Here is a 24587-nt window from a genome sequence, read left to right as displayed (position 1 = left end):
AGAGACGAACACGGGGACGGAGAGAGGAACACAGGACAGAGAGAGAAACATGGGGACAGAGACAGAGAGGGACACAGGGAAAGAGAAAGAGACAGGAACAGCGAGAGACACGGGAACAGAGAGAAACAGGGGGACAGAGAGAGACACAGGGGCAGAGAGAGATACGGGGAAAGAGAGGGACACGGGTCAGACAGAGACACTGGGACAGAGAGGCACAGGGACAGAGAGAGATACAGGACAGAGAGAGACACACAGGGACATGGTGACAGAAAGGGATACGGGTCAGAGAGAGACACGGGGGCAGACAGAGACATGGGGGCAGAGAGAGAGAGATGGGCAGACAGAGACACAAGGTGACAGAGAGAGAGACACACAGGGAAAGATAATGTCATAGAGACAGAGAGGGACATGGCAACAGAGAGACAGGGAAACAGAGAGAGAAACACGGGAACAGAAAGACACGGGAACAGAGAGAGAGACACAGGGGCATAGAGACATGGGGACAGAGAGATGTGGGCAGAGAGAGACAGGGGCAGAGAGAGATACGGGAACATGGGGAGACAGAGGGACACAGGGGCAGAGAGACAGTGGCAGAGAGGGGCACGGGGACAGAGAGAGGAACATGGGACCGAGAGACAGTGGGACAGAGAGAGACACGGGGACAGAAGGAGGAACATTGGGGCAGAGAGACACGGAAACAGAGAGAGAAACACGGGAACAGAAGGACATGGGAATGGAGAGACACGGGGACAGAGGGAGACATGGGTACAGAAAGGGACACGGGGATAGAGAGAGATAGAGACAGAGAGGGATACGGGAAAAGAGAGACACAGGGACAGAGAGAGGAAAACGGGGAAAAAGAGAGACACGGGGGCAGAGGGAGGACACAGGGACAGAGTGGGACATGGGGACAGAGAGAGAGACGGGACAGAGAGAGAAACACGGGGACAGAGAAACAGGGGGGCAGTGAGGGACACAGGACAGAGAGGGAGACGGGGACAGACAGGGAGACGGGGACAGAGAGGGAGACGGGGACACAGAGGGACACGCGGGCAGAGGTGGACATAGGGGCAGAGAGGGTAACAAGGTCTGTGAGAGTCGGGGACTGAGACAGACACACGGACAGAGAGAGAGATGGGGACAGTGAGAGGCACTGAGGCAGTGAGAGAGATGGGGACAGAGAGAGACATGAGGGCAGAAAGAAATGGGGACTGAGAGACACGGGGTCATAGAAACACAGGAACAGAAAGAGACAGGAGCAGAGAGAGATATGGGAACATGGGGACAGAGAGGAACACGGGACAGAGAGGGTCACGGGGGCAGAGAGACGGTGGCAGAGTGGGGCACGGGGGCAAAGAGAGAGATGAGGACAGAGAGAAACTGGGACAGAGAGACATATGGACAGAGAGAGACGGAGTCAGAGAGAGACACAGAGACAGAGAGAGACAAAGGGGCAGAGAGAGACATGGGGGCTGAGAGAGACATGGGGACAGAGAGAGACATGGGGACAGATAGAGACATGTGGACAGAGAGAGGCATGGGGGCAGAGAGAGAGTCAGGGGCAGGGAGAGAGGAACGGGGACAGAAAGAGACACGGGGAAATGGGACAGAGAGGGACAGGGGCCAGAGAGGGATACGGGGTCAGAGAGAGAGGGTGGCAGAGAGGGCATGACGGCAGATAGAGAGACATGGGACAGAGAGAGGCATTGCGGCAGAGAGAGGTCACAGGACAGAGAGAGGAACATGGGGGCAGAGAGACACGGGGACAGGGAGATGAACATGGGACAGAGAGACACGGGAACAGAGAGAGGAACACGGGGACGGAGAGAGGAACACAGGACAGAGAGAGACACATGGGGACAGAGACAGAGAGGGATACAGGGAAAGAGAAAGAGACAGGAACAGCGAGAGACACGTGAACAGAGAGAAACAGGGGGACAGAGAGAGACATGGGGGCAGAGAGAGATACGGGGACAGAGAGGAACACGGGTCAGACAGAGACACTGGGACAGAGAGGCACAGGGACAGAGAGAGATACAGGACAGAGAGAGACACACAGGGACATGGTGACAGAAAGGGATACGGGTCAGAGAGAGACACGGGGGCAGACAGAGACATGGGGGCAGAGAGAGAGAGATGGGCAGAGAGAGACACAAGGTGACAGAGAGAGAGAGACACACAGCGAAAGATAATGTCATAGAGACAGAGAGGGACATGGCAACAGAGAGACAGGGAAACAGAGAAAGAAACACGGGAACAGAAAGACACGGGAACAGAGAGACACGGGGACAGAGAGACGGACACTGGGGCAGAGAGAGCCATGGGGACAGAAAGAAATAGGGACTGAGAGAACGGGGGCATAGAAAAAGAGAGACAGAGAGAGAATGGGGCAGAGAGAGATATGGGAACATGGGGACAGAGAGGGACACGGGACAGAGAGGGACACATGGGCAGAGAGACGGTGTCAGAGAGGGGCACAGGGGCAGAGAGAGAGACGGGAACAGAGAGAAACGGGGATAGAGAGACACATGAACAGAGAGAGACAGAGACGGAGAGAGACACAGAGACAGAGAGGGACGCGGAAACAGAGCTACAAGTGGACAGAAAAACACGGGTGAAGAGAGACACGGGGGCATTGAGGCATAGAGACATGGGGACAGAGAGATGTGGGCAGAGTTAGACAGGGGCAGAGAGATATATGGGAACATGGGGAGACAGAGGGTCACAGGGGCAGAGAGACAGTGGCAGAGAGTGGCACGGGGGCAGAGAGAGGAACATGGGACCGAGAGACAGTGGGACAGAGAGAGACACGGGGAAAGAGAGACACGGTGACAGAGAGACAATGGGTCAGAGAGTGACACGGGGACAGAAGGAGGAACATGGGAGCAGAGAGAGGACACGGAACAGAGAGAGGAAGACGGGGGCAGAGAGACACGGGGACAGAGAGAGGAACATGGGACAGAGAGAGACACGGGGACAGAAGGAGAAAAATGTGGGCAGAGTGACACATGGGGGCAGAGAGAGACAGAGACAGAGAGGGACACAGGGCAAGAGAAAGAGAGAAGGACGGTGAGAGACACGGGAATAGAGAGAAACAGCGGGACAGAGAGAGAGGACAGAGAGAGACACGGGCACAGGCATGGTCATGGGGATAGAGAGAGAGATGGGGACAAGGAGGGACACGGGGACAGAGAGACATGGGGACAGAGTCATGAGGACAGAGAGAAACAGGGACAGAGAGAGACATGGGGGCAGATAGAGAGACACAGCGACAGAGAGGGATACGGGTCAGACAGAGACACTGGGACTGAGAGAGAGACAGGAAAGAGAGAGACACAAGGTGACAGAGAGAGAGACACACAGGGAAAGATAATGTCATAGAGACAGACAGGGACATGGCAACAGAGAGATAGGGAAACAGAGAGAGATACACGGGAATAGAAAGACACGGGAACAGAGAGACACAGGGACAGAGAGACGTACACTGGGGCAGAGAGAGCCATTGGGACAGAACGAAACAGGGACTGAGAGAAACGGGGGCATAGAAACACAGAGACAGAGAGAGACGGGGGCAGAGAGAGATATGGGAACAAGGGGACAGAGAGGGACACGGGACAGAGAGGGACACATGGGCAGAGTGACGGTGGCAGAGAGGGGCACAGGGGCAGAGAGAGAGACGGGAACAGAGAGAAGCGGGGATAGAGAGACACATGAACAGAGAGAGACGGAGTCAGAGAGAGACACAGAGACAGAGAGGGACACGGAAACAGAGGTACAAGGGGACAGAGAGACACGGGCGCAGAGAGATACGGGCGCATAGAGGCATAGAGACATGGGGACAGAGAATAGTAGAAATACAAAAGATAATAAAAAAAATTACCAAATAATAAGACACCTGGAGAGGATGGATTCCCAATAGAATTCTATAAAACATTTAAAGATTTATTAATTCCTCCCCTCCTGGAAGTAATCAACGAGATTGATAAAACACAAAGCTTACCAGATTCATGCAAAACAGCAATAAATTACAGTAATACCAAAGACAGGGAACGATCCACTCGCACCAGCGTCATATAGACCAATATCTTTACTTAATACAGATTATAAGATAATAGCTAAACTATTAGCAAACAGATTAGCAGAATATGTACCGAAAATGGTAAATCTAGACCAAACTGGATTTATTAAAAAAAGACGCACAACAGACAATATTTGTAAATTCATTAACTTAATTCATGCAGTAGAAGGGAGTAAAGCGCCAACAGTAGCAGTTGCTTTAGACGCAGAGAAGGCCTTTGACAGAGTAGAATGGAATTATTTATTCAAAGTATTGCAAAAATTCAGTTTACCAGAGAAGTATATTAATTGGATTAAAGCATTATATAAGGGACCATTGGCGAAAGTGACAGTAAATGGATATGTATCAAAGCAATTTAACTTAAGCAGGTCAACACGGCAGTGATGCCCACTATCATCTTTATTGTTCGCGTTAGCTATAGAACCACTAGCAGCATTGATAAGAACAGAAAATAATATAAAAGGGATAAAAATAAAAGACAAGGAATATAAAATCAGTTTATTTGCGGATGATGTTATAGTATACTTAACAGAACCAGAACTATCAATAAAAGAATTACATAAGAAATTGAAGGAATATGGAGAAGTGTCGGGTTACAAGATTAACGTAAATAAAAGTGAAGCAATGCCTATGAATAATAACATCACAATTACAGCACGGAAACAGGCCATTAGGCCCTTCTAGTCCACACCGAACCAAACACCCCTTTCTAGTCCCACCTCCCTGCACAATGCCCATAACCCTCCATCTTCTTCTCATCCATATACCTGTCCAACCTTTTCTTAAATAATACAATTGACTCCGCTGCCACTATTTCTCCCGGAAGATCATTCCACACGGCTATCACTCTCTGAGTAAAGAAGTTCCCCCTCATGTTACCTCTAAACCTCTGCCCCTTAATTCTTAACTCATGACCTCTTGTTTTAATCTTTCCTCCTCTTAACGGAAATAGTCTATCCACATCCACTCTGTCTATCCCTTTCATAATCTTAAATACTTCTATCAAATCCCCTCTCAACCTTCTACGCTCCAAAGAATAAAGACCTAATCTGTCCAATCTCTCCCTATACTCTAGATGCTTAAACCCAGGTAACATTCTGGTAAACCTTCTCTGCACTCTCTCCACTCTGTTTATATCCTTCCTATAATTAGGCGACCAGAACTGCACACAGAACTCCAAATTAGGCCGCACCAACGTCTTATACAATCTCAACATCACCTCCCAACTCCTATATTCCATGCAATGATTGATAAAGGCCAGCATACTAAAAGCCTTCTTCACCACCCTATTCATGTGAGTTTCTACCTTCAGGGAACGATGTACCGTTACTCCTAAATCTTTCTGCTCTTCTGTATTCCTCAATGCTCTCCCATTTACCACATATGTCCTATTCTGATTCTTCTTACCAAAATGAAGCACCTCACACTTATCAGCATTAAATTCCATCTGCCATTTTTCAGCCCACTTTTCTAAGCAGCCCAAATCCCTCTGCAATCCTTGAAAACCTTCTTCATTATCCACTATTCCACCTATCTTAGTATCGTCTGCATATTTACTAATCCAATTCACCACCCCATCATCTAGATCATTAATGTATATAACGAACAACATTGGGCCCAATACAGATCCTTGAGGCACACCACTGGTCACCGGCCTCCAAACTGACAGACAATTATCCACTACCACTCTCTGGCCTCTCCCTTTCAGCCAATGTTCAATCCATTTGACTATCTTAAAATTTATACCTAAAGACTGCACCTTCCTAACTAACCTTCCATGTGGTACCTTATCGAAGGCCTTACTGAAGTCCATATAGACAACATCCACTGCGCTACCCTCATCCACATTCCTAGTCACCTCTTCAAAAAATTCAATCAGATTGGTCAAATGTGACCTTCCTCCCACAAATCCATGTTGAGTGCTCCTGGTCAGACCCTGTCTATCCAGATGTTTATAAGTACTATCTCTAAGAATTTTCTCCATTAATTTACCTACCACAGACGTCAAACTTACAGGCCGATAGTTGCCAGGCTTCCTCCTTGAACCCTTTTTAAATAACGGAACCACATGCGCAATGCGCCAATCCTCCGGCACTATCCCCATATCTAATGACATTTGGAAAATTACCGCCAGAGCCTCTGCTATTTCCTCCCTCACTCCTCTCAATGTCCTGGGGAAGATCCCGTCTGGTCCCGGAGACTTATCCACCTTTATATTCTTCAAAAGCCTTAAAACTACACCTTTTGTAATCTCTATATTCCCCATATTTACCCAATTTGCTTTTTTTATCTCACATCTCCCAATATCCTTCTCCTTAGTGAATACCGAAGAAAAGAAACTGTTCAATATCTCCCCCATTTCTCTAGGCTCCACACACAGTTTTCCGCTCTGATTTTCTAAGGGACCAATTTTGTCTCTAGCTTTCCTCTTACCATTAACATATTTGTAGAACTCTTTTGGATTAGTTTTCACCCTGCTTGCCATAGTTTTCTCGTACCTTCTTTTAGCTTTCCTAATTCCTCTCTTAACATTCCTCTTACATTCAATGTATCTTTCAAACATCTCCTTAACTCCATGCTTCTTATATCTAATGTACGCCTCCCTTTTTCTTCGAACCAAGTTTCCAATATTCCTTGAAAACCACGGCTCTCTCAAACCTTTTGCCCCTCCTTTTAACCTAACAGGAACATAAAGCTTTTGCACTCTCAAAATCTGATCTTTAAAAGACTTCCATCTCTCTACTACATAATGCAGATTTCTCAAAATTTCTCAAAATTTAAGAAGGAATCACCATTCAGATGGCAAATGCAAGCAATAAGATACCTAGGTATACAAATAAATAAAAACCTCGGCCAACTATATAAACTCAATTATTATCCACTAATGAAAAAATTACAGGACGATTTAGAACATTGGAAAGATTTACCACTAACACTAATAGGAAGATAAACTGTATTAAAATGAACATATTTCCAAGGATATTATACCTATTTCAGGCATTGCCAATACACCTGACAGAGAAATTCTTCAAGGAGTTAAAGAAAATAATAAGGAAATTTTTATGGAAAGGGGGGAAACCGAGGATAGCACTAGATAAATTAACAGAATGGTATAAACAAGGAGGCTTACAACTGCCAAACTTTGAAAATTATTATAGAGCCGCACAATTAAGATACCTATCAGATTTTTATCAAACAAGGGAAAAGCCAGATTGGACTAGATTAGAATTAGAATTAGATAAAATAGGGGAAAAGATACCTGAACACATATTATATAAATGGGATGAAAAATTGGTACAATATAGAAGTTCTCCAGTATTACATCATCTACTCAATATTTGGAAGAAGATTCATGTAGAAAGAAATAAAACAAATTATCAATTACCAAAACTAATATTGACACAAAACAAGTTACTCCCTTTTACAATAGATAACCTTTCCTTTAGAGAATGGGAGAAAAAAGGGATCAAAAGAATAGAAAATTGTTTTTCAGGAAATAGATTATTATCCTTTGAACAAATGAAAGATAAATACAATATAACTCAAGATACAGTGCTGGCATATTACCAATTGAGATCCTACTTGAAGGACAAATTAGGAAGTAGTCTGAGGTTACCAGAGGGAAGTAACTTTGAATATGTGATTACAGATACAATGATAATCAAAAGATTTATAACAAATATGTATATTAAACTGCAAGAAAAGGAGAATGAGGAAACAAATGGTAAAAGTAAACAAAAATGGGAACAAGATTTAAATATAAAGATAAAAAAGGAAACATGGGAGAAGTTATGTTCTGGAACGATGAGAAATACAATAAATACGAGGTTACGAATGATACAATATAACTGGATACACAGGCTATACATTACACCTCAAAAGTTAAATAAATGGGACCCAACAGTATCTGACAGATGTTTTCGATGTAAAAAAGAAATGGGAACAACAATTCATGCAATCTGGACATGTGAGAAAGTAGAAAAATTTTGGGAAGATCTAAACCAAATATGAAATAAAATTGCAAAAAACAATATACCAAAGAATCCAGAGATCTTCCTCCTAAGTAACATAAAAAAACAAAGAATTTGGAATTGATTTGGAGGATGCACAAAAAAGATTTGTTAAGATAGCACTAGCCGTAGCAAAAAAATGTATTATGTCAACCTGGAAATCGGAAGATAATTTGAAAATACAACAATGGTATATAGAAATGAATAAATGTATTCCATTAGAAAAAATAACATATAGTTTAAGAAATAATATTGAAATATTTGAACAAATATGGGAGCCTTACATGAAACACAATAGCGAAAACCTACCGGGGACATTCACTACCGAAATTAACGAAAGGAGAAGGAAATGAAAAGAATTGACTCAGTGGAATTTCTTGTTTATTTTTATTGAATGACAACATTGTTTGACGGGTTTAATGTATCTTAGATTCTGAACTTTAAATTAATGGGAGGGGAGGTAGGGAGGGTGGGATAGGAAGAGGGAGGGGGGTAGAAAATGACACTGTATATATTTGAAAAGAAAAATGTATGTATCTTGATCAATGGGGATAGAGAGAGTGATGGGGACAAGGAGGGACACGGGGACAGAGAGACATGGGGACACAGTCATGAGGACAGAGAGAAACAGGGACAGAGAGAGACATGGGGGAAGATAGAGATACACAGGGACAGAGAGTGATACGGGTCAGACAGAGACACTGGGACAGAGAGAGACACGGTGACAGAGAGTGACATCGGTCAGTGAGAGAGAGAGTGACAGGCAGAGAGAGAAACAAGGTGACAAAGAGAGAGACACACAGGGAAAGATAACGTCATCGAGACAGAGAGGGACATGGCAACAGAGAGTCACGGAAACAGAGAGAGAAACACGGGAAGAGAAAGACATGGGAATGGAGAGAAACGGGGACAGGGAGAGACATGGAGACAGAAAGGGACATGGGGACAGAGAGAGATGGAGACGGAGAGGGACACGGGAACAGAGAGAAACGGGGACAGAGGGATGAAAACGGGGACAAAGAGAGACACGGGGGCAGAGGGAGGACACAGGGACAGAGAGGGACATGGGGACAGAGGGAGAGTTGGGACAGAAAAAGAAACACGGGGACAGAGAGACAGGGGGGCAGTGAGGGACATGGGGACAGAGAGAGAGACGGGGACAGAGAGGGAGACGGGGACAGAGAGGGACACACGGGCAGAGATGGACATAGGGGCAGAGAGGGTAACAAGGTCAGTGAGAGTGGGGACTGAGACAGACACGCGAACAGAGAGAAAGACGGGGACAGTGAGAGGCACTGAGGCAGTGAGAGAGACGGGGACAGAGAGAGACATGAGGGCAGAAAGAAATGGGGACTGAGAGACACGGGGGCATAGAAACACAGGGACAGAGAGAGACGGGGCAGAGAGAGATACTGGAACATGGGAACAGAGAGGGACATGGGACAGAGAGGGACATGGGACAGAGAGGGACACATGGGGTCAGAGACAGAGAGGGACACAGGGAAAGAGAAAGAGACAGGTACAGCGAGAGACACAGGAAAGGAGAGAAACAGGGGGACAGAGAGAGACATGGGGGCAGAGAGAGATACGGGAACAGAGAGGGACACGGATCAGACAGAGACACTGGGACAGAGAGACACGGGGACAGAGAGCGAGACAGGACAGAGAGAGACGGAGTCAGAGAGAGACACAGAGACAGAGAGAGAGAAACGAGCAGAGAGAGACATGGGGACAGAGAGAGACATGGGGGCTGAGAGAGAGACAGGGGCAGGGAGAGAGGAACGGGGACAGAGATAGACACGGGGAAATGTGGACAGAGAGGGACACGGGTCAGAGAGGGATACGGGGTCAGAGAGAAAGGGTGGCAGAGAGGGCACAACGGCAGGTAGAGAGACATGGGACAGAGAGAGGCATTGCGGCAGAGAGAGGTCACGGGACAGAGAGAGGAACATGGGGGCAGAGAGACACGGGGACAGGGAGAGGAACTTGGGACAGAGAGACACGGGAACAGAGAGAGACATGGGGACAGAAGGAGGAACACGGGGGCAGAGAGACACAGGGACAGAGAGAGGAACACGGGGACGGAGAGAGGAACACAGAACAGAGAGAGACACGTGGGGACAGAGACCGAGAGGGACACAGGGAAAGATAAAGATAAAGGGACAGCGAGAGACACGGGAACAGAGAGAAACAGGGGGGGAGAGAGAGAGACATGGGGGCAGAGAGAGATACGGGGACAGAGAGTGACACAGATCAGACAGAGACACTGGGACAGAGAGACACGGGGACAGAGAGAGAGACAAGACAGAGAGAGACACACAGGGACATCGTGACAGAGTGGGATACGGGTCAGAGAGAGACACGGGGACAGACAGAGATATGGGGGCAGAGAGAGAGAGAGAGAGAGAGATGGGGCAGAGAGAGACACAGGTGACAAAGAGAGAGAGACACACAGGGAAAGATAATGTCATAGAGACAGAGAGGGACATGGCAACAGAGAGACACGGGGATAGAGAGAGGGACACTGGGGCAGAGAGAGCCATGGGGACAGAAAGAAATAGGGACTGAGAGACACGGGGCATAGAAACACAGGGACAGAGAGAGACGGGGGCAGAGAGAAATATGGAAACATGGGGACAGAGAGGGACACGGGACAGAGACGGACACAGGGGTAGAGAGACGGTGGCAGAGGCAGAGAGAGAGACTGGAACAGAGAGAAATGGGGATGAGAGACACATGAACAGAGAGAGATATAGTCAGAGAGAGACACAGAGACAGAGAGAGATATGAGAACATGGGGACATAGAGGGACGGGACAGAGAGGGACACGGGGGCAGAGAGAGAGACGGGAACAGAGAGAGACACAGAGACAGACAGGGACATGGAAACAGAGATACAAGGGGACAAAGAAACACAGGTGTAGAGAGACACGGGGGCATAGAGACATGGGTACAGAGAGAGATGTGGGCAGAGAGAGACAGGGGCAGAGAGAGATACGGGAACATGGGGACAGTGAGGGACACAGGAAAGAGAGAGACACAAGGTGAAAGAGAGAGAGACACACAGGGAAAGATAATGTCATAGAGACAGAGAGGGACATGGCAACAGAGAGACAGGGAAACAGAGTGAGAAACACGGGAACAGAAAGACAGGGGAACAGAGAGACACGGGGACAGAGAGACACGGGGACAGAGAGACACGGGGACAGAGAGACACGGGGACAGAGAGACACGGGGACAGAGAGACACATGGACAGGGAGAGACCGAGTCAGAGAGACACACAGAGACAGAGTGAGGCAAGGGGGCAGAGAGAGTGACAGGGGCAGGGAGAGAGGCATGGGGACAGAGAGACACGGGGACAGAGGGAGTGACACGGAGGCAGAGAGGGACATGGGAACAGAGAGACACTGGAACAGATAGAGGAACACAGGGACGGGGACAGAGAGACATGGGACAGAGAGAGACAGAGAGGGATATGGGAGCAGAGAGACGGTGGCAGAGAGGGGCACGGGAGGAGAGAGAGAGAGACACACACAGAGACAAAGAGAAGCAGGAACAGAGAGAGACACGGGAACATAGTCAAAGAGACACATGGACAGAGACAGATGGAGATAGAGAGAGACGGAGGCAGAGAGAGACACAGGGACAGCGAGGGAAACGGGGACAGAGAGAGACATGGGGGCAGAGAGGGACACATGGACAGAGAGAGAGACACGGGACAGATAGAGGAACACAGGGGCAGAGAGAGAGAGAGAGAGAGAGAGAGAGAGACACGGGGAAGAGGGAAACATGGGGCAGAGAGAGGACACAGGGACAGTGAGAGAGACGGTCAGAGAGAGTCACGGGGGCAGAGAGGGATACAGGGAGAGAGTGAGAGACATGGGACAGAGAGAGACAGGGGGGCAGAGAGAGACAGGGGGGCAGAGAGTGACAGGGGGGCAGACGGGGACACGGGGACAGAGAGAGACAGAGAGGGATATGGGAGCAGAGAGACGGTGGCAGAGAGGGGCACGGGAGGAGAGAGAGAGAGACACACAGAGACAAAGAGAAGCAGGAACAGAGAGAGACGGGAACATAGTCAAAGAGACACATGGACAGAGATAGATGGAGATAGAGAGAGACGGAGGCAGAGAGAGACACAGGGACAGCGAGGGAAACGGGGACAGAGAGAGACATGGGGGCAGAGAGGGACACATGGACAGAGAGAGAGACACGGGACAGATAGAGGAACACAGGGGCAGAGAGAGAGAGAGAGAGAGAGAGAGAGAGGGACACGGGGAAGAGGGAAACATGGGGCAGAGAGAGGACACAGGGACAGTGAGGGAGACGGTCAGAGAGAGTCACGGGGGCAGAGAGGGATACAGGGAGAGAGTGAGAGACATGGGACAGAGAGAGGAACAAGGGAGAGAGAGAGACATGGGGACAGAAGGAAATATGAGGGCAGAGTGACACATGGATTCAGAGAGAGACAGAGACAAAGAGGGACACAGGGCAAGAGAAAGAGAGAGGGACGGCGTGAGACACGGGAATAGAGAGAAACAGGGGGACAGAGAGAGACACGGGCACAGGGATGGTCATGTGGATAGAGAGAGAGATGGGGACAAAGAAGGACACGGGGACAGAGAGACATGAGGACAGAGTCATGAGGACAGAGAGAAACAGGGACAGAGAGAGACACGGGGACAGAGAGAGAGACAGGAAAGAGAGAGACACAAGGTGACAGAGAGAGAGACACACAGGGAAAGATAATGTCATAGAGACAGAGAGGGACATGGCAACAGAGAGACAGGGAAACAGAGAGAGAAACACGGGAACAGAAAGACACGGGAACAGAGAGACACGGGGACAGAGAGCGGGACACTGGGGCAGAGAGAGCCATGGGGACAGAAAGAAATTGGGACTGAGAGACACGGGGGCATAGAAACACAGGGACAGAGAGAGATGGGGGCAGAGAGAGATATGGGAACATGGGGACAGAGAGGGACACGGGAGAGAGAGGGACACAGGGGCAGAGAGACGGTGGCAGAGAGGGGCACAGGGGCAGAGAGAGAGACGGGAACTGTGTGAAACGGGGATAGAGAGACATATGAACAGAGAGAGATGGAGTCAGAGAGAGACACAGAGACAGAGAGGGACACAGAAACAGAGATACAAGGGGACAGAGAGACACGGGTGCAGAGAGACACGGGGGCATAGAGGCATAGAGACATGGGGACAGAGAGAGATGTGGGCAGAGAGAGACAGTGGCAAAGAGAGATATGGGAACATGGGGACAGAGAGGGACACAGGGGCAGAGAGACAGTGGCAGAGAGGGGCACGGGGGCAGAGAGAGGAACTTGGGACCGAGAGACAGTGGGACAGAGAGAGACACGGGGACAGAAGGAGGAACATGGGGGCAGAGAGACACGGGGACACTGAGAGGAACACGGGGGCAGAGAGACACGGTGACAGAGAGACAATGGGTGAGAGAGAGTCGGGTACAAAAGGAGGAACATGGGGGCAGAGAGACGACACGTGACAGAGAGAGGAACATGGGGGCAGAGAGACACGGGGACAGAGAGAGGGACACGGGACAGAGAGGGACATAGGGGTAGAGAGACGGTGGCAGAGAGAAACGGGGATAGAGAGACATATAAACAGAGAGCGATGGAGTCAGAGAGAGACACAGAGACAGAGAGGGACACAGAAACAGAGATACAAGGGGACAGAGAGACACAGGTGCAGAGAGACACGGGGGCATAGAGGCATAGAGACATGGGGACAGAGAGAGAGATGTGGGCAGAGAGAGACAGTGGCAGAGAGAGATATGGGAACATGGGGACAGAGAGGGACACAGGGGCAGAGAGACAGTGGCAGAGAGGGGCACGGGGGCAGAGAGAGGAACTTGGGACCGAGAGACAGTGGGACAGAGAGAGACACGGGGACAGAAGGAGGAACATGGGGGCAGAGAGGCACGGGGACACAGAGAGGAACACGGGGGCAGAGAGACACGGGGACAGAGAGACAATGGGTGAGAGAGAGCCGGGTACAGAAGGAGGAACATGGGGGCAGAGAGACGACACGGGACAGAGAGATGAACACGGAGGCAGAGAGACACGGGGACATAGAGAGGAACACGGGGGCAGAGAGACACGGGGACAGAGAAAGGAACATGGGACAGAGATAGACACGGGTACAGAAGGAGAAATATGGGGGCAGAGAGAGACAGAGACAGAGAGGGACACAGGGCAAGAGAAAGAGAGAGGGACGGCGAGAGACACGGGAATAGAGAGATACAGGGGGACAGAGAGAGACACGGGCACAGGGATGGTCATGTGGATAGAGAGAGAGATGGGGACAAAGAGGGACATGGCGACAGAGACACATGAGGACAGAGTCATGAGGACAGAGAGAAACAGGGACAGAGAGAGACATGGAGGCAGATAGAGAGACACAGGGACAGAGAGTGATACGGGTCAGACAGAGACACTGGGACTGAGAGAGACACGGGGACAGAGAGAGAGATAGGAAAGAGAGAGACACACAGGGACACGGTGACAGAGAGACACACACAGCGAGACATGGGTCAGAGAGAGACACGGTGACAGAGAGTGACATCGGTCAGTGAGAGAGAGAGTGACAGGCAGAGAGAGAAACAAGGTGACAGAGAGAGAGACACACAGGGAAAGATAACGTCATCGAGACAGAGAGGGACATGGCAACAGAGAGACAAGGAAACAGAGAGAGAAACACGGGAACAGAAAGACATGGGAATGGAGAGAAACGGGGACAGAGAGAGACATGGAGACAGAAAGGGATACGGGGACAGAGAGAGATGGAGACGGAGAGGGACACGGGAACAGAGAGACACGGGGACAGAGAGAGGAAAACGGGGACAAAGAGAGACACGGGGCCAGAGGGAGGACACAGGGACATGGGGACAGAGAGAGAGACGGGACAGAGAGAGAAACACGGGGACAGAGAGAGAGACGGGGACAGAGAGGGAGACGGGGACAGAGAGGGACACACGGGCAGAGATGGACATAGGGGCAGAGAGGGTAACAAGGTCAGTGAGAGTCGGGGACTGAGACAGACACGCGAACAGAGAGAGAGACGGGAACAGTGAGAGGCACTGAGGCATTGAGAGAGACGGGGACAGAGAGAGACATGAGGGCAGAAAGAAATGAGGACTGAGAGACACGGGTACATAGAAACACAGGGACAGAGAGAGACGGGGGCAGAGAGAGATACTGGAACATGGGGACAGAGAGGGACATGGGACAGAGAGGGACACATGGGGACAGAGACAGAGAGGGACACAGGGAAAGAGAAAGAGACAGGTACAGCAAGAGACACGGGAAAGGAGAGAAACAAGGGGACAGAGAGAGACATGGGAGCAGAGAGAACTACGGGGACAGAGAGGGACACGGATCAGACAGAGAGACTGGGACAGAGAGACACGGGGATAGAGAGAGAGACAGGACAGAGAGAGACGGAGTCAGAGAGAGACACGGTGACAGAGAGTGACATCGGTCAGTGAGAGAGAGAGTGACAGGCAGAGAGAGAAACAAGGTGACAGAGAGAGAGACACACAGGGAAAGATAACGTCATCGAGACAGAGAGGGACATGGCAACAGAGAGACAAGGAAACAGAGAGAGAAACACGGGAACAGAAAGACATGGGAATGGAGAGAAACGGGGACAGAGAGAGACATGGAGACAGAAAGGGATACGGGGACAGAGAGAGATGGAGACGGAGAGGGACACGGGAACAGAGAGACACGGGGACAGAGAGAGGAAAACGGGGACAAAGAGAGACACGGGGCCAGAGGGAGGACACAGGGACATGGGGACAGAGAGAGAGACGGGACAGAGAGAGAAACACGGGGACAGAGAGAGAGACGGGGACAGAGAGGGAGACGGGGACAGAGAGGGACACACGGGCAGAGATGGACATAGGGGCAGAGAGGGTAACAAGGTCAGTGAGAGTCGGGGACTGAGACAGACACGCGAACAGAGAGAGAGACGGGAACAGTGAGAGGCACTGAGGCATTGAGAGAGACGGGGACAGAGAGAGACATGAGGGCAGAAAGAAATGAGGACTGAGAGACACGGGAACATAGAAACACAGGGACAGAGAGAGACGGGGGCAGAGAGAGATACTGGAACATGGGGACAGAGAGGGACATGGGACAGAGAGGGACACAGGGAAAGAGAAAGAGACAGGTACAGCAAGAGACACGGGAAAGGAGAGAAACAAGGGGACAGAGAGAGACATGGGAGCAGAGAGAACTACGGGGACAGAGAGGGACACGGATCAGACAGAGAGACTGGGACAGAGAGACACGGGGATAGAGAGAGAGACAGGACAGAGAGAGACGGAGTCAGAGAGTGACACAGAGACAGAGAGACAAACGGGCAGAGAGAGACATGGGGACAGAGAGAGACATGTGGACAGAGAGAGACATGGGGGCAGAGAGAGAGACAGGGGCAGGGAGAGAGGAACGGGGACAGAGATAAACACGGGGAAATGTGGACAGAGAGGGACACGGGTCAGGGAGGGATACGGAGTCAGAGAGAAAGGGTGGCAGAGAGGGCACGACAGCAGATAGAGAGACATGGGACAGAGAGAGGCATTGCGGCAGAGAGCGGTCACGGGACAGAGAGAGGAGGAACATGGGGGCAGAGAGACACGGGGACAGGGAGAGGAACATGGGGCAGATAGACACGGGAACAGAGAGAGACATGGGGACAGAAGGAGGAACACGGGGGCAGAGAGACACGGGGACAGAGAGAGGAACACGGGGACGGAGAGAGGAACACAGGACAGAGAGAGACACGTGGGGACAGAGACCGAGAGGGACACAGGGAAAGAGAAAGATAAAGTGACAGTGAGAGACACGGGAACAGAGAGAAACATGGGGACAGAGAGACACGGGTTGCAGAGAGACACGGGGGCATAGAGGCATAGAGACATGGGGACAGAGAGAGATGTGGGAAGAGAGAGACAGGGGCAGAGAGAGATACGGGAATATGGGGACAGAGAGGGACACAGGGGTAGGGAGACAGTGGCAGAGAGGGGCACGGGGGCAGAGAGAGGAACATGGGACCGAGAGACACGGGGACATAGAGAGGAACACGGGGCAGAGAGACACGGGGACAGAGAAACAATGGGTCAGAGAGAGACACGGGGACAGAAGGAGGATCATGGGGGCAGAGAGAGGACACGGGACAGAGAGAGGAACATGGGGGCAGAGAGACACGGGGACATAGAGAGGAACACGGGGGCAGAGAGAGCCATGGGGACAGAAAGAAATAGGGACTGAGAGACACGGGGGCATAGAAACACAGGGACAGAGAGAGACGGGGGCAGAGAGAGATATGGGAACATGGGGACAGAGAGGGACACGGGAACAGATACAAGGGGACAGAGAGACACGGGTGCAGAGAGACACGGGTGCAGAGAGACATGAAGGCATAGAGGTATAGAGACATGGGGACAGAGAGAGATGTGGGCAGAGAGAGACAGGGGCAGAGAGAGATACGGGAACATGGGGACAGAGAGGGACACAGGGGCAGAGAGACAGTGGCAGAGAGGGTCACGGGGGCAGAGAGAGGAACATGAGACAGAGAGACAGTGGGACAGAGAGAGACACGGGGACAGAAGGAGGAACATGGGGGCAGAGAGGCACGGGGACACAGAGAGGAACACGATGGCAGGGAGACACGGGGACAGAGAGACAATGGGTCAGAGAGAGACATGGGGACAGAAGGAGGAACATTGGGGCAGAGAGGCGACACGGGACAGAGAGAGGAACACGGGGGCAGAGAGACACGGGGACATAGAGAGGAACACGGGGGCAGAGCGACACGGGGACAGAGAGAGGATCATGGGACAGAGAGAGACACGGGGACAGAAGGAGAAAAATGGGGGCAAAGTGACACATGGGGAGAGAGAGACAGAGACAGAGAGGGACACAGGGCAAGAGAAAGAGAGAGGGATGGCGAGAGACACGGGAATAGAGAGAAACAGAGGGACAGAGAGAGACATGGGCACAGGGATGGTCGTGTGGATAGAGAGAGAGATGGGGACAAAGAGGGACACGGGGTCAGAGAGACATGAGGACAGAGTCATGAGGACAGAGAGAAACAGGAACAGAGAGAGACATGGGGGCAGATAGAGAGACACAAGGACAGAGACGGATACGGGTCAGACAGAGACACTGGGACTGAGAGAGACACGGGGACAGAGAGAGAGATAGGAAAGAGAGAGACACACAGGGACACGGTGACAGAGCGGGACATGGGTCAGAGAGAGACATGGGGACAGAAGGAGGAACATGGGGGCAGAGAGACACGGGGACAGGGAGAGGAACATGGGACAGAGAGACACGGGAACAGAGAGAGACATGGGGACAGAAAGAGGAACACGGGGGCAGAGAAACACAGGGACAGAGAGAGACGGTGGCAGAGAGAAACGGGGATAGAGAGACACATGAACAGAGAGAGACAAAGTCAGAGAGAGACACAGAGACAGAGAGGGACGGAAACAGATACAAGGGGACAGAGAGACACGGGTGCAGAGAGACACGGGGGCATAGAGGCATGGGGGCATAGAGGCATAGAGACATGGGGACAGAGAGAGATGTGGGCAGAGAGAGACAGGGGCAGAGAGAGATACGGGAACATGGGGGCAGAGAGAGATACGGGAACATGGGGACAGAGAGGGACACAGGGGCAGAGAGACAGTGGCAGAGAGGGGGACGGGGCAGAGAGAGGAACATGAGACAGAGAGACAGTGGGACAGAGAGAGACACGGGGACAGAAGGAGGAACATGGGGGCAGAGAGACACGGGGACACAGAGAGGAACACGGGGGCAGAGAGACACGGGGGCAGAGAGACAATGGGTCAGAGAGAGACACGGGGATAGAAGGAGGAACATGGGGGCAGAGAGACGACACGGGACAGAGAGAGGAACACGGGGGCAGAGGGACACGGGGACATAGAGAGGAACACGGGGGCAGAGCGACACAGGGACAGAGAGAGGAACATGGGACAGAGAGAGAGAGACGGGCAGAGAGGGAAACAAGGTGACAGTGAGAGAGACACACAGGGAAAGATAACAGAGAGTGACACGGGAACAGGAGGAGAAAAATGGGGGCAGAGTGACACATGGGGAGAGAGAGACAGAGACAGAGAGGGACACAGGGCAAGAGAAAGGGAGAGGGACGGCGAGAGATACGGCAATAGAGAGAAACAGGGAGACAGAGAGGGACATGGCAACAGAGAGACACGGAAACAGAGAGAGAAACACGGGAACAGAAAGATATGGGAATGGAGAGACAGGGACAGAGAGAGACATGGAGACAGAAGGGGTCAGGGGGACAGAGAGAGATGGAAACAGAGAGAGACACGGGAACAGAGAGACACGGGGACAGAGAGAGGAAAGCGGGGACAAAGAGAGAGACGGGGACAGAGAGTGGGACACTGGGGCAGAGAGAGACATGGGGACAGAAAGAAATAGGAACTGAGAGACACGGGGGCATAGAAACACAGGGACAGAGAGAGACGGGGGCAGAGAGAGATATGGGAACATTGGGACAGAGAGGGACACGGGAAAGAGAAGGACACAGGGGTAGAGAGACGGTTACAGAGAGAAACGGGGATGAGAGACACATGAACAGAGAGAGACAAAGTCAGAGAGAGTCACAGAGACAGAGAGGGACACGGAAACAGAGATACATGGGGACAGAGAGACACGGGTGCAGAGAGACATGGGGGCATAGAGGCATAGAGACATGGGGACAGAGAGAGATGTGGGCAGAGAGAGACAGGGGCAGAGAGAGATACGGGAATATGGGGACAGAGAGGGACACAGGGGCAGAGAGACAGTGGCAGAGAGGGGCACGGGGTGAGAGGGGCACGGGGACACAGAGAGGAACACGGGGGCAGAGAGACAATGGGTCAGAGAGAGACACGGGGATAGAAGGAGGAACATGGGGGCAGAGAGACGACACGGGACAGAGAGAGGAACACGGGGGCAGAGGGACACGGGGACATAGAGAGGAACACGGGGGCAGAGCGACACAGGGACAGAGAGAGGAACATGGGACAGAGAGTGACACGGGGACAGAAGGAGAATAATGGGGGCAGAGTGACACATGGGGAGAGAGAGACAGAGACAGAGAGGGACACAGGGCAAGAGAAAGAGAGAGGGACGGCGAGAGATACGGCAATAGAGATAAACAGTGGGACAGAGAGAGACATGGGCACAGGGATGGTCATGTGGATAGAGAGAGAGATGGGGACAAAGAGGGACACGGGGACAGAGAGATGTGGGCAGAGAGAGACAGGGGCAGAGAGAGATACGGGAACATGGGGAGACAGAGGGACACAGGGGCAGAGAGACAGTGGCAGAGAGGGGCACGGGGGCAGAGAGAGGAACATGAGACAGAGAGACAGTGGGACAGAGAGAGACACGAGGACAGAAGGAGAAACATGGGGCAGAGAGACACGGGGACACAGAGAGGAACACGGGGGCAGAGAGACACGGAGACAGTGAGACAATGCATCAGAGAGAGACACGGGGACAGAAGGAGGAACATGGGGGCAGAGAGACGACACGGGACAGAGAGAGGAACATGGGGGCAGAGAGACACGGGGACAGAGAGAGGAACATGGGACAGAGAGAGACATGGGGACAGAAGGAAAAAAATGGGGTCAGAGTGACACATGGGGGCAGAGAGAGACAGAGAGGGACACAGGGAAAGAGAAAGAGAGAGGGACGGCGAGAGACACGGGAATAGAGAGAAACAGGGGGACAGAGAGAGACACGGGCACAGGGATGGTCATGTGGATAGAGAGAGAGATGGGGACAAAGAGGGACACGGGGACAGAGAGACATGAGGACTGAGAGAAACAGGGACAGAGAGAGACATGGGGGCAGATAGAGAGACACAGGGACAGAGAGGGATACGGGTCAGACAGAGATAGTGGGACTGAGAGAGACACGGGGACAGAGAGAGAGACAGGAAAGAGAGAGACACAAGGTGACAGAGAGAGACACACACAGGGAAAGATAATGTCATAGAGACAGAGAGGGACATGGCAACAGAGAGACAGGGAAACAGAGAGAAAAACACGGGAACAGAAAGACACGGGAACTGAGAGACACGGGGACAGAGAGAGGGACCCTGGCGCAGAGAGAATCATGGGGACAGAAAGAGATAGGGACTGAGAGACACGGGGGCATAGAAACACAGGGACAGAGAGAGACGGGGGCAGAGAGAGATATGGGAACATGGGGACAGAGAGGGACACGGGACAGAGAGGGACACAGGGGCAGTGAGACGGTGGCAGAGAGGGGCACAGGGGCAGAGAGAGAGACGGGAACAGAGAGAAACGGGGATAGAGAGACATATGAACAGAGAGAGACGGAGTCAGAGAGAGGCACAGAGACAGAGAGGGACACAGAAACAGAGATACAAGGGGACAGAGAGACACGGGTGCAGAGAGACACGGGGGCATAGAGGCATAGAGACATGGGGACAGAGAGAGATGTGGGCAGAGAGAGACAGTGGCAGAGAGAGATACGGCAACATGGGGACGGAGAGGGACACAGGGGCAGAGAGACAGTGGCAGAGAGGGGCACGGGGGCAGAGAGAGGAACATGGGACCAAGAGACAGTGGGTCAGAGAGAGACACGTGGACAAAAGGAAAAATATGGGGTAGAGTGACACATGGGGGCAGAGAGAGACAGAGACAGAGAGGGACACAGGGAAAGAGAAAGAGAGAGGGACGGCGAGAGACACGGGAATAGAGAGAAACAGGGGGACAGAGAGAGACACAGGCACAGGGATGGTCATGTGGATAGAGAGAGAGATGGGGACAAAGACGGACACGGGGACAGAGAGACATGAGGACAGAGAGAAACAGGGACAGAGAGAGACATGGGGGCAGATAGAGAGACACAGGGACAGAGAGGGATACGGGTCAGACAGAGACCGTGGGACTGAGAGAGACACGGGGACAGAGAGAGACAGGAAAGAGAGAGACACAAGGTGACAGAGAGAGAGACACACAGGGAAAGATAATGTCATAGAGACAGAGAGGGACATGGCAACAGAGAGACAGGGAAACAGAGAGAGAAACACGGGAACAGAAAGACACGGGAACAGAGAGACACGGGAACAGAGAGACACGGGGACAGAGAGAGGGACACTGGGGCAGAGAGAGCCATGGGGACAGAAAGAAATAGGGATTGAGAGACACGGGGGCATAGAAACACAGGGATAGAGAGAGACGGGGGCAGAGAGAGATATGGGAACATGGGGACAGAGAGGGACACGAGACAGAGAGGGGCACAGGGGCAGACAGAGAGACGGGAACAGAGAGAAACGGGGATAGAGAGACATATGAACAGAGAGAGACGGAGTCAGAGAGAGACACAGAGACAGAGAGGGACACAGAAACAGAGATACAAGGCGACAGAGAGACACGGGTGCAGAGACACACGGGGGCATAGAGGAATAGAGACATGGGGACAGAGAGAGATGTGGGCAGAGAGAGACAGTGGCAGAGAGAGATACGGGAACATGGGGACAGAGGGGGACACAGGGGCAGAGAGACAGTGGCAGAGAGGGGCACGGGGGCAGAGAGAGGAACATGGGACCGAGAGACAGTGGGACAGAGAGAGACACGGGGACAGAAGGAGGAACATGGGGGCAGAGAGACATGAGGACACAGAGAGGAATACGGGGGCAGAGAGACACGGGGACAGAGAGACAATGGGTGAGAGAGAGACCCGGGTGCAGAAGGAGGAACTTGGGGGCAGAGAGATGACACGGGACAGATAGATGAACACTGAGGTAGAAAGACACGGGGACATAGAGAGGAACACGGGGGCAGAGAGACACGGGGACAGAGAGAGGAACATGGGACAGAGATAGACACGGGGACAGAAGGAGAAATATGGGGGCAGAGTGACACATGGGGGCAGAGAGAGACAGAGACAGAGAGGGACACAGGGAAAGAGAAAGAGAGTGGGACGGCGATAGACACGGGAATAGAGAGAAACAGGGGGACAGAGAGAGACACGGGCACAGGGATGGTCATGTGGATAGAGAGAGAGATGGGGACAAAGAGGGACACGGGGACAGAGAGACATGAGGACAGAGTCATGTGGACAGAGAGAAACAGGGACAGAGAGAGACATGGGGGCAGATAGAGAGACACAGGGACAGAGAGGGATACGGGTCAGACAGAGATAGTGGGACTGAGAGAGACACGGGGACAGAGAGAGAGACACACAGGGAAAGATAATGTCATAGAGACAGAGAGGGACATGGCAACAGAGAGACAGGGAAACAGAGAGAGAAACACGGGAACAGAAAGATATGGGAATGGAGAGACACGGGGACAGAGAGAGACATGGAGACAGAAAGGGACACGGGGACAGAGAGAGATGGAAACAGAGAGGGACATGGGAACAGAGAGAGGGACACTGGGGCAGAGAGAGCCATGGGGACAGAAAGAAATAAGGACTGAGAGACACGGGGGCATAGAAACACAGGGACAGAGAGAGACGGGGGCTGTGAGGGGCACAGGGGCAGTGAGAGAGAGACGGAGTCAGAGAGAGACACAGAGACAGACAGGGACACGGAAACAGAGATACAAGGGGACACAGAGACACGGGTGCAGAGAGACACAGGGGCATAGAGACATGGGGACAGAGAGAGATGTGGGCAGAGAGAGACAGGGGCAGAGAGAGATACGGGAACATGGGGACAGTGAGGGACACAGGGGCAGAGAGACAGTGGCAGAGTGGGGCACAGGGGCAGAGAGAGAGATGGGGACAGAGAGAAACGGGGACAGAGAGACACATAGACAGAGAGAGACGGAGTCAGAGAGACACACAGAGACAGAGTGAGGCAAGGGGGCAGAGAGAGTGACAGGGGCAGGGAGAGAGGCATGGGGACAGAGAGAGACACGGGGAAATGGGGACAGAGAGAGACACGGGGAAATGGGGACAGAGAGGGATATGGGGGCAGAGAGAGGGTGGCAGAGAGGGGCACGACGGCAGATAGAGGGACATGGTACAGAGAGAGGAACACGGGGGGCAGAGAGACACGGGGACAGAGAGAGGAACATGGGGGCATAGAGACACGGGGACAGAGAGAGGAACATGGGACAGAGAGACACGGGGATAGAGAGAGACATGGGGACAGAAGGAGGAACATGGGGGCAGAGAGACAAGGGGACAGAGAGAGGAACATGGGGTCGGAGAGAGGAACGCAGGACAGTGAGAGACACTTGGGCAGTGAGAGAGACTTGGACAGAGAGAGACATGAGGGCAGAAAGAAACGGGGACTGAGAGACACAGGGGCATAGAAAGGCATGGGGACAGAGAGTGAGACATGGGGGCGGAGAGAGAGACATGGGATTAGAGAGGCACAGAGACAGAGAGAGGCAGGAACAAAGAGAGATACGGGGTCAGAGAGAGATACACAGGCAAAGAGAG

The 24587-nt window shown here is 51.9% G+C and overlaps 2 protein-coding genes across 2 annotated transcripts in view; one reads left to right on the top strand and one right to left on the bottom strand.

Annotated features, from left to right (window-relative positions):
* Window positions 1–24587, bottom strand: part of LOC138747172 (cyclic AMP-dependent transcription factor ATF-1-like) — a 139664-nt gene that overhangs the window by 72062 nt on the left and 43015 nt on the right. The window lies entirely within an intron of this gene.
* On the top strand, window positions 22184–22923 carry LOC138747328 (octapeptide-repeat protein T2-like). Its single transcript, XM_069906442.1, has 2 exons — window positions 22184–22293; window positions 22593–22923. The coding sequence occupies exons 1-2, from the start codon at window positions 22184–22186 to the stop codon at window positions 22921–22923; spliced, it is 441 nt and encodes a 146-aa protein (XP_069762543.1).

This window comes from Narcine bancroftii, chromosome 12 (genome assembly GCF_036971445.1).
Source record: "Narcine bancroftii isolate sNarBan1 chromosome 12, sNarBan1.hap1, whole genome shotgun sequence".
NCBI lineage: Eukaryota > Metazoa > Chordata > Chondrichthyes > Torpediniformes > Narcinidae > Narcine > Narcine bancroftii.
Note: the sequence above shows the minus strand (reverse complement) of the source record. Positions and strands in the feature narration are given on the sequence as shown.